At 33.8% G+C, this 15,851-nt stretch overlaps 1 protein-coding gene across 1 annotated transcript in view; it reads right to left on the reverse strand.

Moving 5' to 3' along the window:
- The window catches only part of LOC149805584 (xanthine dehydrogenase/oxidase-like), a 196,360-nt gene that overhangs the window by 141,946 nt on the left and 38,563 nt on the right, over positions 1 to 15,851 (reverse strand). The window contains exons 8-12 of the mRNA XM_089950219.1: positions 14,186 to 14,327; positions 10,452 to 10,619; positions 8,227 to 8,303; positions 2,736 to 2,829; positions 419 to 531 (exon numbers count right to left, since the gene is read on the reverse strand). Of these exons, the coding sequence (XP_089806345.1) occupies positions 419 to 531; positions 2,736 to 2,829; positions 8,227 to 8,303; positions 10,452 to 10,619; positions 14,186 to 14,327 (594 nt within the window). The remainder of the gene's footprint in view (positions 1 to 418; positions 532 to 2,735; positions 2,830 to 8,226; positions 8,304 to 10,451; positions 10,620 to 14,185; positions 14,328 to 15,851) is intronic.

Raw genomic sequence — 15,851 nt, forward strand, 5'->3', positions numbered from 1 at the left:
CATTATTATTATTTTTATTATTACTATTATCATTATTGTCATCATCATCATTCTAATAATTGTCATCATCATCATTCTAATAACCATATCAATAAATAGTCTCATAAATCATGCATTGATAACATAATGTTTAATATCCTATCAAACCTTGATTTCATGGGCTTCATTTCATTGCATATAATGATAACAGAAACCTTAAAACTGAAAATTCCCCAAAATCTGAGATTGTTGTATCAACAAATGAAAAATCCAGCAGCTAGCTGCCAAAAATTTGGCACTTTCAAATAGGTTTCACTGTTGATGAAATTTGCCAGAAAATCAGTTGCTTGAACTGGCTTGTGTGTTTTGCTTCTGGGTCAAAATAATAATAAACATCAAGGTGATTCTATGTATGATGCATGTGAACATTAGCGTGTACCTTTCTTGTGAATGGAAGTGTGATAGACAATAGAATTTCATTATCATTCAATGTAGTACTTCTATATCCAAGGAAAAATCTGTCATCCATTATTATTTTACGCTTCCCTCCATCTGAAAAATAATGAAGTTCAGAGCATTGATTTACCTCAGTAGCTTCAGCAAATACAATAAACTGATTTATTATATGCTCATTTTATTCTCCGTTAACTCTACATTGTTAGAATCATTCAATATTTTATGATATTGCACACCTTCATATTGCATTCACGTGCAAAAAGGAACTACTTTCTATTATAAACAAACAATAGATGCAGACGCCAGCACTTTTGATTTGTAAACAAATCATGTACACTCGTGTAGTAGACGTTTATGTTTTGGTTGATTAAATTTGTTTCTGAATGAAGTAAAGCAGATGTTTCATGGACTGCCACATTCCAGCTGCTTTGGCACATTCCGCGTTAACTTTTTTGATACCATTTTTCGGATTTACTTTAGCTATACAGTTGATGCCAGAAAGGGTCCTTACAAATAACATACAAGTGACAAGGGATAAACTGTCTTCTTTAGCTGGTAATAAGAATGGCAAAAAAATATACTTAGTTTTACATCCTGAATTTCCTCAAAATGTACTTTCTTTAGTTCTGCAAATCCGAATTACATGAGCCATGTCATAGGTTCTCAATCTTGATTACACATTTCGAAATTGTACTGTAATTTCAAATATAAGTGCAATTACATCCTCCTTACTGCACTCAAAATGAAATAAGCATTAAATTCCATAGCGTCATTTTGATAATTGCTATTCAAAGACTTCATATTTTTCCCACATTATGATTTCAAACATTCAATGACAGAAACAGAAACACATTTGCAGATGTCTATATGCTTCTCCCTCGCTTCTTCAATCTGATGTATTTCATGTGGAATTGTCAACTATAAATAAATCCAGTCCATAATCACAAAATTTCATAGAATTGATAAAAATACCAAAATCTATTCATTACAGATCAAATGGAAAACTTGTTGCAATGCGCATTCATTCAAAATATGACTCCAAATTTTAATTTTAAGTAGACAAAAATGCCATTTTTTTTCGAAACTTACATCTAGCGCATGACTAAGTTCAAATTTATCTGGGCTGAGTTATGTGCGCATTAATAATGTTGTTGTTGTGTAATGATGAATCTGTGCTTGTTTATTTAGTTTGGAATATGGCATACATTCATTTACTTTGTTTCTTGTAGTGTATTTTATGTATATAATTAAGCCTTAAGTAGAATAAGAAAATGAGCATATAATAAAAAGGTTACTGCATTTGTATGGGAAAATATGAACTCATTTTGTCGGATGGATATACTGCACTCCCAAGGTCATGCAGCATTACTTCTGATAAACTCATTCTAATTTTCCCATACAAATGCAGTAACCTATAAATATATGAAAGCCAATATGGGAACCAGACTCATCAAGAAAACAAAAAGCAGTGACGTAATAAACAGATTTTTTTGTTTTGTGTACACATGATGGTTGTTGAAACCAGTTGGGACGATTTTGCATATGTTGGACATTTTGAAAATAAATGTTATTTAAACAGAATGTGAAGTGTAAAATTTTGAATTGCAGCGAACTTTGAAGTTGGATGCATTGAGCATTCAATTTTATTGCACTGAAGTCAGAAGTCTTTGTGAAAGGTCACTTCAACCTTTCTTTGTTCATCTCCCTCCATGTCAATGTAAACTTCAAAGGGGCAGAATTCCATCCCAGTGAAATTGACCTGGGTATCTTAACACGGTCCTTAGAAAGTAAACATCTGAGCTACCAACCCTAACCGCTTGGTAGGAACCTATCTCCACTTATCATTTTTTCAAAGGGAAATTGTCACGCACTGTCGTTCACAGATTCTGAGCTGTCTAAACCTGATGGCAAGATAATGACTGGTATTTCACACTCTCTATGAAAATTATAATTGTATTTCATGTATGAAATATAAAGAATGTATTTTCCTCACAAAAGTAATTTTTTCTTTGTTTTTATTTGCTATTTTTTAATAAGTCTAATTTTGGAAAAGTACCAAGCTTAAATTTTTTGCAAGCTATGCATTTAATATGCATATAGTTCCAGAAAGGAAAAAATTTTGCACTTCAGCCTAAATATGTATGGTTGTGTTGTATATCTAATTGCCATTATATCCATTTAATAAAAGTATATAAGTGGAGGCAGTTCTTGATGAATTTTAAAATCAAATCTTTAAATCTGACAGGCATTTACTGTCATTGTGAAGAAATAAAACGCTTTTTAGATTTTGAAGAACTTACTGGTAGAAACAATCTCCAGTTCGGCACCAGCTGCCAGGAAGAGAGGGTTTAGATCCGATATAGGACTGGCTGTTGCAATATTCCCACCAATTGCCTGAAAAATACATAACAAAGATTTTGATAATTTACTGATAAAAACAATAGGTCCAAGAGGGCCTACAATCACTAACCTGGTATAAGTCTGCTGGAAATCCAGTCCCACGATATCTGTTATATTTAATCCAAATCACACAAGCATACATTTATATCATTAAACTTGCTAAACACTGGTCAAAACCATTCCATGAGAAACTTTTTAAAGTTATCAACTTCATTTCTACAATACTTGATGACATAGAAATCCTGTCAGCATAAAAATATGTAAACCGCTCAACAGGCAGGACAGGTATCCTCATACCAGCAATGTCTTTTATTCCTCCCATCTGTGTCTGACTCCCATCTTGAATAATTAAAAAGAAAAAATTCAAATGCAATCAATGATTATATAGATTGCTTCTATAAACTTATATTAGTCACAAGTGGCCAATATAAATATTAATAATTAATCAGAAAATAAATGTCTTGACCTATAAATGTTGCCCTTTATGGCATGGCACTAAAGACATAAAATAATCAAACAATCAAACAAGAACACCGTTTTTTTTACCATATCAACATAGAGGTACTTATACTGAATTTACAATAACCACAGAATATGATTCAATATCTTTTTTTCACATCAATGTTCATAAATTTGCTCAAGAATGTATTATTGCAAGTTGGATTTTACTGAGTGGGAGTCAACAGTTTTGAGTAACCTTGAAGCCGCTATGGTCATTCATTGTAGCCTGATGCAGAATACATGCTGCAGTCAGCCACTCTTCATGTACCTACTCTGTTGAGAGTAGCTAATGACAATATACAAAGGCTTGGGTTTGGATCAGTGGACCTGCACAAGATTATCCTCTTGGACTGCCTGAAAGTGGCTGAATATTTTAAGGTATTCTTTAACAGATCTTCCTGTCATGCTTCATCAAAATGTCATCATGGATAAGGGCAGAGAAGTTATTCAGCAACATAAATGTTTTTCCTCATGCAACTCTGATCTCATAATAGGAATGTTACAAACTGTTTTTATCAGAGCCACTGTTAAAAGATCCCATAATTCTTTCTGTCCTTCATTTTGTTTTCATAGGTAACGGTCATCATGGTAAAGGTCATCATCTTCATCATAAATATTGACATGCTACAAAAAGCAATACTTCTTAGTATGTTTAATATAGGGACTCCTGTTTCTGTAACTAGCAATCTTGCATACACAATGTAGACAATAATGGCACAATAACTGGGAATTACTTTCTTCTGCTATTAGGTAAACCACATGAACACCAGACCAGGTCAGTGTTTTGCATGACACGGGTTTTTAACTTCTTTTAATTATATTATCCCTCAGTTTCAACATCATGCATAACAAATTCTTTGTCCATATGGACATGATGGCATTCTTCCCCATCTTATCCAGCCTCTCATTATTCAGGTACACTAATATCTCCAGACACAACTACTTTGCTGTCTCCATTCTTGACTCAAAAACACTCAATCATTCAAAAGCAGAACTATGCTTAAGTTTCATAGCTACATAACTAAGCCCTGAAATAAGAAGGTTGCATTTGGAATCATTTGAATATTGTTATGACTCTAGGTCTTATCTCTATTATGTCTGCAGTGTGACAGTTTATAGTGATGTCTAGCACTGGGGCATCATGCCGAAGACATGTAGCATAATGTCCCACCCAGTCACATTATCCTGACACCAGGCCAACCAGTCCTAACACTAACCTCTTAATGCTGAGCGCCAAGCGAGGCAGCTGTTAGTACCATTTTTGTAAGTCTTTGGTATGACTCTCCAGTGAAATCATGACCTCCTGCATCTGAGGTGGACACTCTAACCACTAGGACACTGGAGCAGTCCTAGGTCTTAACAGAAAGAAAAGAAACCTATAATTTAAATAATATCAACAAGTTATTTGTTTCTTATGAAGTGTAAATTCAAATGAAAAACTCAGTATTGTAAATAAAATTCCTAATAGTCCTAAATATCTTATTACAAGTCCAAGAGTAAAGAATATTCTGAATTAATTCCAATAGTCTTGTATGTATTGATGTACCATAATGATACAATCCAGCATTTCTTTCAAAGAGTTCTTAAGTATAAAATGTGTTGTCAAACAGCACTTAGTAATTCCAATGAATAATTTAAATAAATAATTGCTCTCAAATTATATCTCTACAAAACTATAAACTCTAACAACTATTTGATTCCAGAGATTAGTGTAAGATATGAATCAATTATTTGTTTATCAAGTCCCTACTAGTCTTTTCTGGACTATTCTGAACTAAAACATCTATGAAAACAAATTATTTACAACTTACAATCATGGACAAAATGTAGCTATCTAAACATGTTGTTTACACATGACCCTTAGCTTAGGGTATAATTTATAATCATTGACACAATCTAATCACACAATAAAGATATACATAAAACCTTTCCTCAAAGAAAAAGATTTATATAATAAAGTTTTTTTTATAATATTTGTTCAAAAAGCACATGATAATATAATAATTAAAATTACAAAGAGATGTCTTATGAATATCAATTAGATTACTTACACCAAATATGTACAAACTAAAGCAACACAGTACTTCTATTTGCAATCACATTATCTTTTCCTGTGAGGTGGCTAATGTCCAAATTGTATTCCTGCAGCATCAAAGTCTATCTCAACAATCTGTGCTTTCATTTTGCTCATGAACATACTTGGGTTGTGATCACTGAATGCAATAATTGGAGGAGCTGAACTAATACAGACTTCAAATCAATACTCCACCAGCCACCACCTCACTTGCACCAACAGACATTTTAAACAACTATAAAAAAATTGAGCTGAAAGAGCTGTGTATGTACGCCAAAAGATTCCTGAAATTTGTCAGATCAATGAAGCATGGATTTCTTACAAATTTGTCACAGGATCATCATTTATGGAAAATTCATGCAAATTTTCGAGAGTATCCAGCCATACCCAAAAAGGACATCATTTGCTTTCTACTGAGAGCACTGAGAATTTGTAATTAACCATGACCTTAGATTTTGCTGGTTTATGTCCCAAAAATGTCACATCAAAACTCACTTTTACTTAACCATTAGATTTACATAACTGAGTCAAACAAGGAACTTCTAAATGGTCTCACATTACACTTATCTGGGGCCCCGAGTGGTCTAAAGTGCACTCCGTTATGGATCACTGCCATCTCACCTCTGCCTGTGTGGGTTGGAGTCTCAGATTCAGCCAATGTCGGTATGTGAGAAAGCTTGCCAGTAGCTTCTCATGAGTCGGTGGTTCTTTCCGGGGTTTTCCTGGGTTCTTCCTCCACCATTAATACTGGCCGCCATGTATAGCCTATCATGTGCTGAAAAATGGCCTTAAACACTACAACAACAACAACTACACTTATCTGGAGTGTCAAATGCCACAATTTCTTTAGTTCTTTTCATCAGTGGAATTTGCCAGAATCCTTTCAAAAGGTTAAACGTGGTGACATGTTTCAGATTTCAATTTTGTCAATCATCTATTCTTGGTCTTTGAAATGAATCCCTGACACTGTTAAGTTTTATACAGACATTAGTAATATGGTTTATGCACAAGAATACATGGTGAATTCATTACTTTTACTTGGTTCTTTAAAATCTTTCTCCAATAAATACAGAATTTCTTTTATCTAATATTCATGTGGTTGGAATCTATACCAGACAAAAATGACGTTTTGTTTTCAAACGAAATGCAGCTTGTAATTTTCATTTGGTTCTTATCAGAGATTGATTTGTATTACACTGGCATTTAAGTGAAAAAAATGAACGCAAAAGATGTTCCAGTTGATACCCTTATTTGCATGCAAAGAATCATTAAGTAGAAATTGAAAACAAATGCCCTGCCAATGTACTTTAGAAACAGACCTAAATACAAAATTTATCTGAACAGTTAAACACAGGTAATTATATTGACTTTATCTACATTTCTGGCATGGCATAAAATTGAAGAATAAAAATAAATTTTACTTAGGACTAACACACTGTCAGCAGCAAACAACAGCCATCAAAAAGTCAAGAAATGGATGGTGGAATTTAAGTATCATGTGTCAAAGTACTTAGAGAACAGGACTTAGATGATGATACGCCACCATGAGTTACCCTTAAATCTTGGGTTTGCGGGTTTAACATCATTTTTTAGTACATGATAGGCTATTCATGGTAGCTAGTATATTTGGTGGAGGAAGAACTCATGGGAAACTACTGGCAGTCTTTCTCACATACTCATGTTGGCCAAAATGAGACCCACACCCTTGCAGACTGAGGATAGATGTCAGTTATCTATAAACTTGAGCAACTTAGAACACTGATCAAAAGAGGGCTCTCTCCAAATCTTGAACTGAAGAAAAATTAAATAAACTATTTTGAGTGTTAAGTGATGATTATATATAACATTAATATTTTACAGACTTTTTCCTGCCATCTGAAGTAACACTGTAATACCAACAGTCATGGATCTTGCATCCCTTATGATGACTTTCCAATCAGGTAGACTCGGATGCGAAACACAGTATCCAAGTATGAATTATATGTTTCTGTGAAATTTGTCTTTGTTCCATTTCTTCTCTTATTGAGATTTATGTGCAAAGTTTAAAATCCAGGGTGCCAGGAGTGTTCCTGTAATAGCAACGTGTGCCTAAGTTTTCAAAGGAATCTTGTTGCTGCAAGGGCAGTGTATCTCCCTGCACCAGGGACTGCTGGTTTCTACATGAAAAAGCTGTGCACCTCTGTGTGCCAGTGACTGCCACTAAATACCAACAAAGGTAGTATATATCTCTGCATCAAGGACAATTGCTTAAAACAATAAATTTGTTTTCATGGATTTCATAGTTTTCCAAACATATTTACAGAAGTATTAAAACTTTTACACTTGTAAAATGAATCTTGTATGTTAAGTCTATAAATCTGATGTTAATCCAACAATCAATTCCACAAAACAATTGTTACTCCATGAAAGGCAAAAAAGCATCTATTCCCAAAAGGACTCTGAGGATTATTTTGGGAAACAGAGGTTCTTGCATACACCAAATTTTTAACCCATGGTAATGTAAAATAATATTTCTAAATTGTATATAATATATTTGAATAAAGAAAGTCTCATCTAAACTTGTTTTCTTATGGTTTCCTGATGTTCTTATGGTTTCCTGATGTTCTTCATTCATTCTTGTGCTCAACTCAGATGCTGCTCAAATGTCTGCCAGTGCACAGACAATTGACATTCAGACATCATATGAGTTGAATCAAAATCTAAGCATGAAAATAGATTTGTTTTTACCTCCACTGTAGATCTTCCTGCTCAGTGTGTTAGGTATTTTCTAAATCAGAAAGTGTACACAGATCTAGACATTCTTTAAAAATACTCACAGCAACATTTCTGATTTGACAGCCTGCAAACCGGCATAACATTTCAATAGTTGCCTGGAAGACTCTCGTTTTATACTCTGGAAAAAGATATACAGTCTATTCAAATTAAACAACCAGTAAATTCAGTTCATTTTTTTCCTCCCAAGTGACACACTTTCTAATCATCATGTAAAGAATATACCATGTTTCATCCATTAATCTCAAACGGCAGTAAAGTCGCAGAGCAGAAATAAAAGTGGGATAGACAGACAGGTCAATGGAGAAAAGAGATGAAGGGGAGAACAAACCACAGGCATATAATATACATCTATGATATATTTTGATGTTTCTATTTTATTTTATTCACATTTAATACAATTTTCTCTTGTAGACAAATATGGAAACAAGTGGAGTGAAATTCAAAACTGGTATGTAAACCTAATTTTAGATAATAATTTAACATGCTAGTATTATTATTATCCAAAACATCTGTCTCCTTAATGTTCAAAGAAAGACAGGTGAAAATGTATTTAAAACAGTATAAGCAGTGTGTTTGTAAATAACTGACTTTCAGACAATGGTCAGCCTACTCATTAGCAATATCAACTTCTTTAAAACTAAAGATTTTGTTGGGAAACATTGCATGCACATTTCAACAGTACTGCAGAGAAACAGATGCACACTCTTTTGAAACACTGGGTCAAAATTATAAAAGAGTAATTGCTGCAGATTGTGTTCAAATGAGGTGAAACTTATAACTGAGTAATTCATGCAGATTGCATTCAAAATGGGTCCAAAATAAAACAGTTTAAGCAGAATAATAAACTGGCAGAAGTTCTCATGTGTCAGGGTTCAATCAGTGTAGATTTGGCCAAACTAAAGGTATAAAATTCATTCTGTAACAAATGTGAGTTGACCATCATTCCAGTAGAATCAACAAAATGTTAAAGTAACTGACTGACACTGGTTGAATGGTCAATTAAGTAAAGGTGGCATTTTAGATTACAGCATTTAGTTTTGAGGAACATAGCCATTCCCATCATTCTTCATTGACTGGCTGTGTGAGGTCACCCTGCCTTTTAATTATTGCATTGCAACAATTTTGGATGAAACAGGGAAACATGGCATCTCACTGACTGTCATCTCACTGATGCACTGTTTCAGTCCCAGGCATGGCATCTCACTCATGCTCAGTCCCTGGCTTGTCATCTCACTGATCGTCTGGTTCAGTCCAAGGCATGGCATCTCACTGATGCTCTGGTACAGTCCCAGGCATGGCATCTCTCTGAGGTTCTGGTTCAGTCCCTGGCATGGCATGTTACTGATGCTCTGGTTCAGTCCCTGGCTTGTCATCTCACTGATGGTCTGGTTCAGTCCCTGGCATGTCATCTCACTGATGGTCTGATTCGGTTCCTGGCTTGTCATCTCACCAATGGTCTGGTTCAGTCCCTGGCTTGTCATCTCACTGATGGTTTGGTTCAGTCCCTGGCTTGTCATCTCACTGATGGTCTGGATCAGTCCCTGGCTTGTCATCTCATTGATGGTCTGGTTCAGTCCCTGGCTTGTCATCTCACTGGTGCTCTGGTTCAGTCCCTGGCTTGTCATCTCACTGGTGCTCTGGTTCAGTCCCTGGCTTGTCATCTCACTGATGCTCTGGTTCAGTCCCAGACTTAACATTTCACTGATGGTCTGGTTTAGTCCCAGATATGTTTATGGATAAGTAGTCTCCATAATGTTTTATAATTACCCCAGTTTCCTTCACCTGAAATATCACTAACACTGGTAGTAATGACTGTAACTGAGAATGCCATAGTTCTAAACATTGACCTTTCTCTGCATGTTCTGATACTCAGTGCTAGTGTCATGGTCATCATAGTGTAAAATCTATAGGATTTCAGACTTTTTAGATCTAGATGTCTCCAATGTAATGGAAATAATATGCAATATCAAGAAACTCCTCAATAACGTTATCAGGTCATTTCTTAGTGCTATCACAGTATGAAAAGATCATGATTTTGTACCTTAAAAACAAAAGCAGCTTCATTATCTTTAATATTATTTTTCAATGCAATTTTATCTCTATATGTCCAAACATAGAGTTAATAATGTAGTTGTTCTTTCAAAAGAAAAAGGTCAATTTTTACAATAAATTATATGCTGATTAAAAACCATGTTGATCTTGGTTTTTGTAATTTATCCAATACACTAAAACTTACAACCATTCTTTCTAAACTTTCCATAGTTACCTGGATATTTCTCCAGGCATTCCTTCAGTATAATCTCCACCTGAGTTAGTGTGACTGAGGCACCAAACTTCACTCCATCTTCTCTCTCCCACACCTCATTCAGTTCTGGGATATGGGTGGCAGCTACCAGAACTGGATAGTGCATGTTTTTTAGCTTCATCTCCACACCTAGGGAAAAAAAGCATGTAAAATGAATTCTAATCATACTATCTATGAAAATTTGGATCAAAAATCAAAACAAACTATTATCTGTCCAAATGTAAGCTAAGATCTGAGTCAGTAGGATGCTTTCTGAAGACATTTTTATCTCAGTGATGCTGATTGCATACATTATAAAAACTCTAGACTTTTATCTAATTTATCCATATTTGATCAGCGTTATTTGTCCAATATGGATGGCCATGTTTAATGGAAGATCATCAGAAGCATCTGTTACAAGTCTATGCTCTTAAAATAAGTAACAGAAAAGAGTGAAATACAACAAGCTTTGTAAAATTTAACAAATAATTTATTTCCCTAAAATACAAATTAAAAATGAGAAGAAAAAAACTTACACTATTGCAAATTAAATCACAAAATAATCGAAGAATTACAGACACAAGTCTTAGTAGTTTAAAGTCCTGAATATAATTCAGTAAAAGTTAGAAAAAATACCAAAATTGAAAGTCGATGACATGTCTGTTGTAGCTATTGAAGTGTTGATGTGTCAACAGTCTTTATTTGAATCACAGAAATATTATTCCAGGTTTGAATTCAGTATAAATTCTAGTGAATATCTTTATCCAAGAATTTGATCCAAGCACTTTTGTATTTCCAGAGAAAATAATCACTTGAATTCAATAATTTGTACAAAAAAGATTCCAGCCTGAAATAAATAAAAATACTGGTCACAACATATAATACAACTTGAAAGTGCTAGATGTTAAAGCATTAATGTCCAAGTCCTCACAATTACACATTTATATAGTTCTCTACTTACCTCAGGTCACAATTATCATTTTCTATATTAAAAAAACTCATTACCTAATAAAAAATAACCTTCTAGAATGATCCTGATGTTTACAAAATCAAAACCATAACCTGTAAAATTCACTTAGGAAAGTCAAAAAGCCTGACCCAAATAAACATATTTACTTCTTCTATTAATAAAGATATTTACTTTAGTACACATAAGTCCATTAAAATGCAAAATATGAACTTTCAAAACATTCACTGAAAGAAATTAGTGGGATGCAAAGTCATGAGAGGTCATCACCAATAAGCATGGTGGAAAAGAGCTCAGTGATCATATCTGAATCATTATGTTTAAAAACACAACTAGGAAATATCATATTGCTTACTGTAATTACTCTGTAAATGGTAAATTGTATAAATGTTATATATGCATCACTTAGATATAAACCAAAGTGCTAAACACTCCACCTAACATAGTCAAATCTACACACTGTTCCCCCTCCCCCCTTCTTGGCAACAGTTGATATATCTGACTGTGCATTTAATATCCTACCTAATATCACTGTGGTTTACAAATTTTATTAATTTTGCTGGTTATTCACAAATAGAACCATGTGATTGCATTTTATAGTAAAGTAAATTGCACTTGCATATGTGGAGACAATGTGTATTGCTGTGGCTGTCTATATGACTCACGATACTAATTCAGTTCCCGTAGTAAACCTATGCAAACTCCATGATATTAAAAATTCAATAACTTCAAAATTTTTGAGTGCTCATGATCAAACCTATATTTATCAGTATAGATGAAACCTGGATATCAGCTTCTGTATAGAGGAAAGGATATGAGCCACTGCATTTTCTGGACCTGCATGTGTTTGAAACATGTGTACTTTCAATTCCACACCAAAGAGTCAGGTGCTAATTTTAGTAATGAGTGTTCCAAACTCAAGACTGCTAAAGGACTAAAATTCCATCTATAAAGCAACGTCTCCAATTGTTTTTACTTACAACTAGGATAAGCTCTCAAAAGATTCTTTTTCCTAACACATAACTTACATTATTAACCAATTCTGGTCAGCTAAACCCATATATACTCTATTTTATGTTCACCCATTTCCAGGCTGGTTCCCATTTTTCCATACCATTAGTACCGTGTGTCCTAGAGATCTATGTGCAGGGGTCAAGCTGGACTTGAATTTTAGGAAGTGATGTCTCTTTTGGACAGAACAGGGAGAAGTGAGAGCTGAACAGGGAGAAGTGGGAGCAAACCAAGACACAATAGGTAGGTAGGTAGGTAGGTAGGTAGGTACATACATACATACATACATACATACATACATACATAGAATAGAACAGATAGATAGATAGATAGATAGATAGATAGATAGATAGATAGATAGATAGATAGACAGACAGACAGACAGACAGACAGATAGATAGATAGATAGATAGATAGATAGATAGATAGATAGATAGATAGATAGATAGATAGATAGACATGTGTGGGTTTGTTTCATTCTCTTATTTGAATTACACCCTATATTTCCCAGTATGCATATATGCATTTCACAGTGGTTTTAAGGAATACGTAATTTTTATGCAGGATATTTTCTAAGTTCTATCAACATTATCAACACATTTGGTGTATGATTAAAAACATATTCATATGCAGTGTATGACTTAAAAAGAGAACAACAGAAGTTATACATTGTAATGAATTTTAATTGAGTAACTATAGCACAGTATAGTTGCATGTTAGTACAAATGCTTAATCAACTACCCTTAATCAAGAATCTTTCTTTCTACTTTCTTAAAGTTCACTATAAAATGGCAGTTGAATAGATTTCTAGACTCGTTTGCACCATGTACATGAGAGCAAATGCACTTCTTTCAGATCAGACATTGACCTGATTTCTTTGTTGCTGATAAAACTTTACTATAACCGTTCACAGACAACACACTGTAGAATTAAAGTCAGTATATAGATGAACTAAGCCCTGTTTTTTCAACTGAATTGACACAGCCAACATGCTATTGTATCTATATTTAGAAAGAGGGGTTTTCTTAATTTAACCGCTAACTTTATCGCTTCGTTACAACACTCCATTGATAGGATTGCAAATATAAGGTTTTATTATTTGTCACTGATTAAATAGTATTTGCTTTACTGTTTGGTTTTTGTATTTTCACAACGCAACATACAATCTTGACCGTACACCATCTCTCGAATTCCACAACAAAGTATTGCCCTGTATGTTTCTGACCTACATAATTGCATTTTAAAGCTAAATATTCAATAATACAACATTTAGATTCTCTTGCTATGAATTGTAAATTTTCCTGAATATATTTGTGCAGTGGTTTATGAAAACAGACAAGCTATTAAAGTGGTACTTCACAGACTCAGTGATGTCAGCCATTATTTCCCCATGACAGATTCACTTAAGATGGCTCCAAACTGATTTTAATGAAGAAAATAATGTGCATGTGGCAGTTAAAATATTTATGGTACTAATTCTATTCTTAAAACACAAATTGCTATTTATAAGTTTAAATTTCAAAACACAAGTTCATATGCTTTTATCATCAACAGATAACTTGCTGAAATCTGGCAGTAATAATTGTTAACTTACTTGCTTTCATAACAGAAGAAGGTGAAATTTACATTTTTTAGGTGACAGTCACCCACTTCACCTGGTAGCATGCCCCCTCTACATAACAAAGTACTATTCAAAACATTTTGTGCTTTAGCACTGCAAATTTCAGATAGTACCTACCAACTTCTGTATTTCCAATGATAAGTCGTGACCTTGGATACTGTTTCTTGAGTTCAAGAAGCTGACTGAGGGTTGTCGGACGATACCACTGGACCCTCTCCCCACAAAAGTACAGGTACTCTGATGCATAAGTCAAATTTCTCTGTCACAAGAAAAGTACAGGTACTCTGATGCATAAGTCAAATTTCTCTGTCACAAGAAAAGTCATTATATAATTATTGCTCTAAAAAGTATACATTATATTACCAGTACAACAGTCAGCAATTTATGGTTATGAGAAAGTACTAAGTCATTCCACTGCTTAGAGAGAGCTTAACATCCCAAAAATCCCAACAGTTTTGTCATTATGACTGTTAGACAGGAATATAAACACATACATCAAGGATTCCAAATTGCATTAAACTAAAATACATAAAATAAGTGTTATGTCCTACAGATTTACTTGCCAAGAATATGATGTTGTGAATTATTTTCTGCTGGTGTATGTTTAAATTTTTGCTGATTTTTATGGTAGTATAATGCAAGTCCACTACCCTTTATAAATATATTAAAATCAACAGAGTTTACATCTTAAGAAAAAACAGATTTATAAAATAAGTGATACTGGTAACATACTTATAGTGACTTTCATTAAATTATTTTGTGCATCACTTATTCATCAAATGTTTATAAAGTGACAAACAAATTAGCATCCCCCACTCATTTTGTAGTTGTTGATACAGTGCACCCCTTCTGGTCAAATTTGGATGGTACACTGGTATTATATTAGAAGGTGCGTGCGTGATGTAGATTTTTAATGTAGATTTAACAATTTTAGTCATATCACTATGATGTTTGCAGTGTGGCAATTTATAGTGCTGTCTAGCACTAGGGCATCATGCCACAGACATGTAGCATCATCTCCCACCTAGTTACATTATCCTGACACCAGGTTGGAAATTCCTAACACTAACCTCTTAATACTGAGTGCCATTGTTTTAAGTCTTTGGTATGACTCATCCAGGGTTTAAACCCATGACCTACCGATATTAGAAAGTATAGTGGTTTGGAAACCTTATATGCGATAAACAGTGGTGACATCTGTGTCATTCATCATTAATGTGTCAACCATCATGTAATGTGTCAATCATCATGTAATGTGTCAATCATCACATAATGTGTATCATGTAATGTGTCAATCATCATGTAATGTGTCAATCATCACGTAATGTGTATCATGTAATGAAGAAATAATCGTGTAATGTGTCAGTCATCATGAATGTGTCAATCATCAAGTAATGTATATCATGTAATGTGTTGATCATCATGTAATGTGTCAAACATCATGTAATGTGTCGATCTTCATGTAATGTGTCGATCATCATGTAATGTGTCAAACATCATGTAATGTGTATCATGTAATGGGTCAATCATCATGTAATGTGTCAATAATCATATATTCTGTATCATGTAATGAGTCAATCATCATGTAATGTGTATCATGTAATGAGTCAATCATCATGTAATGTGTATCATGTAATGAGTCAATCATACTGACAGTTATACTAACTACAATTTTATAGTATGCAAAGACTGACTAACCTACTAATTACCATTTTATAGAATGCCAAGAATATACCATGTGACTGTTCAAATAATTACCATTTAATAGTATGCTAAGAATATT

Source organism: Sinohyriopsis cumingii, chromosome 2 (genome assembly GCF_028554795.1).
Source record: "Sinohyriopsis cumingii isolate HCF-2022 chromosome 2, ASM2855479v2, whole genome shotgun sequence".
NCBI classification, from domain to species: domain Eukaryota; kingdom Metazoa; phylum Mollusca; class Bivalvia; order Unionida; family Unionidae; genus Sinohyriopsis; species Sinohyriopsis cumingii.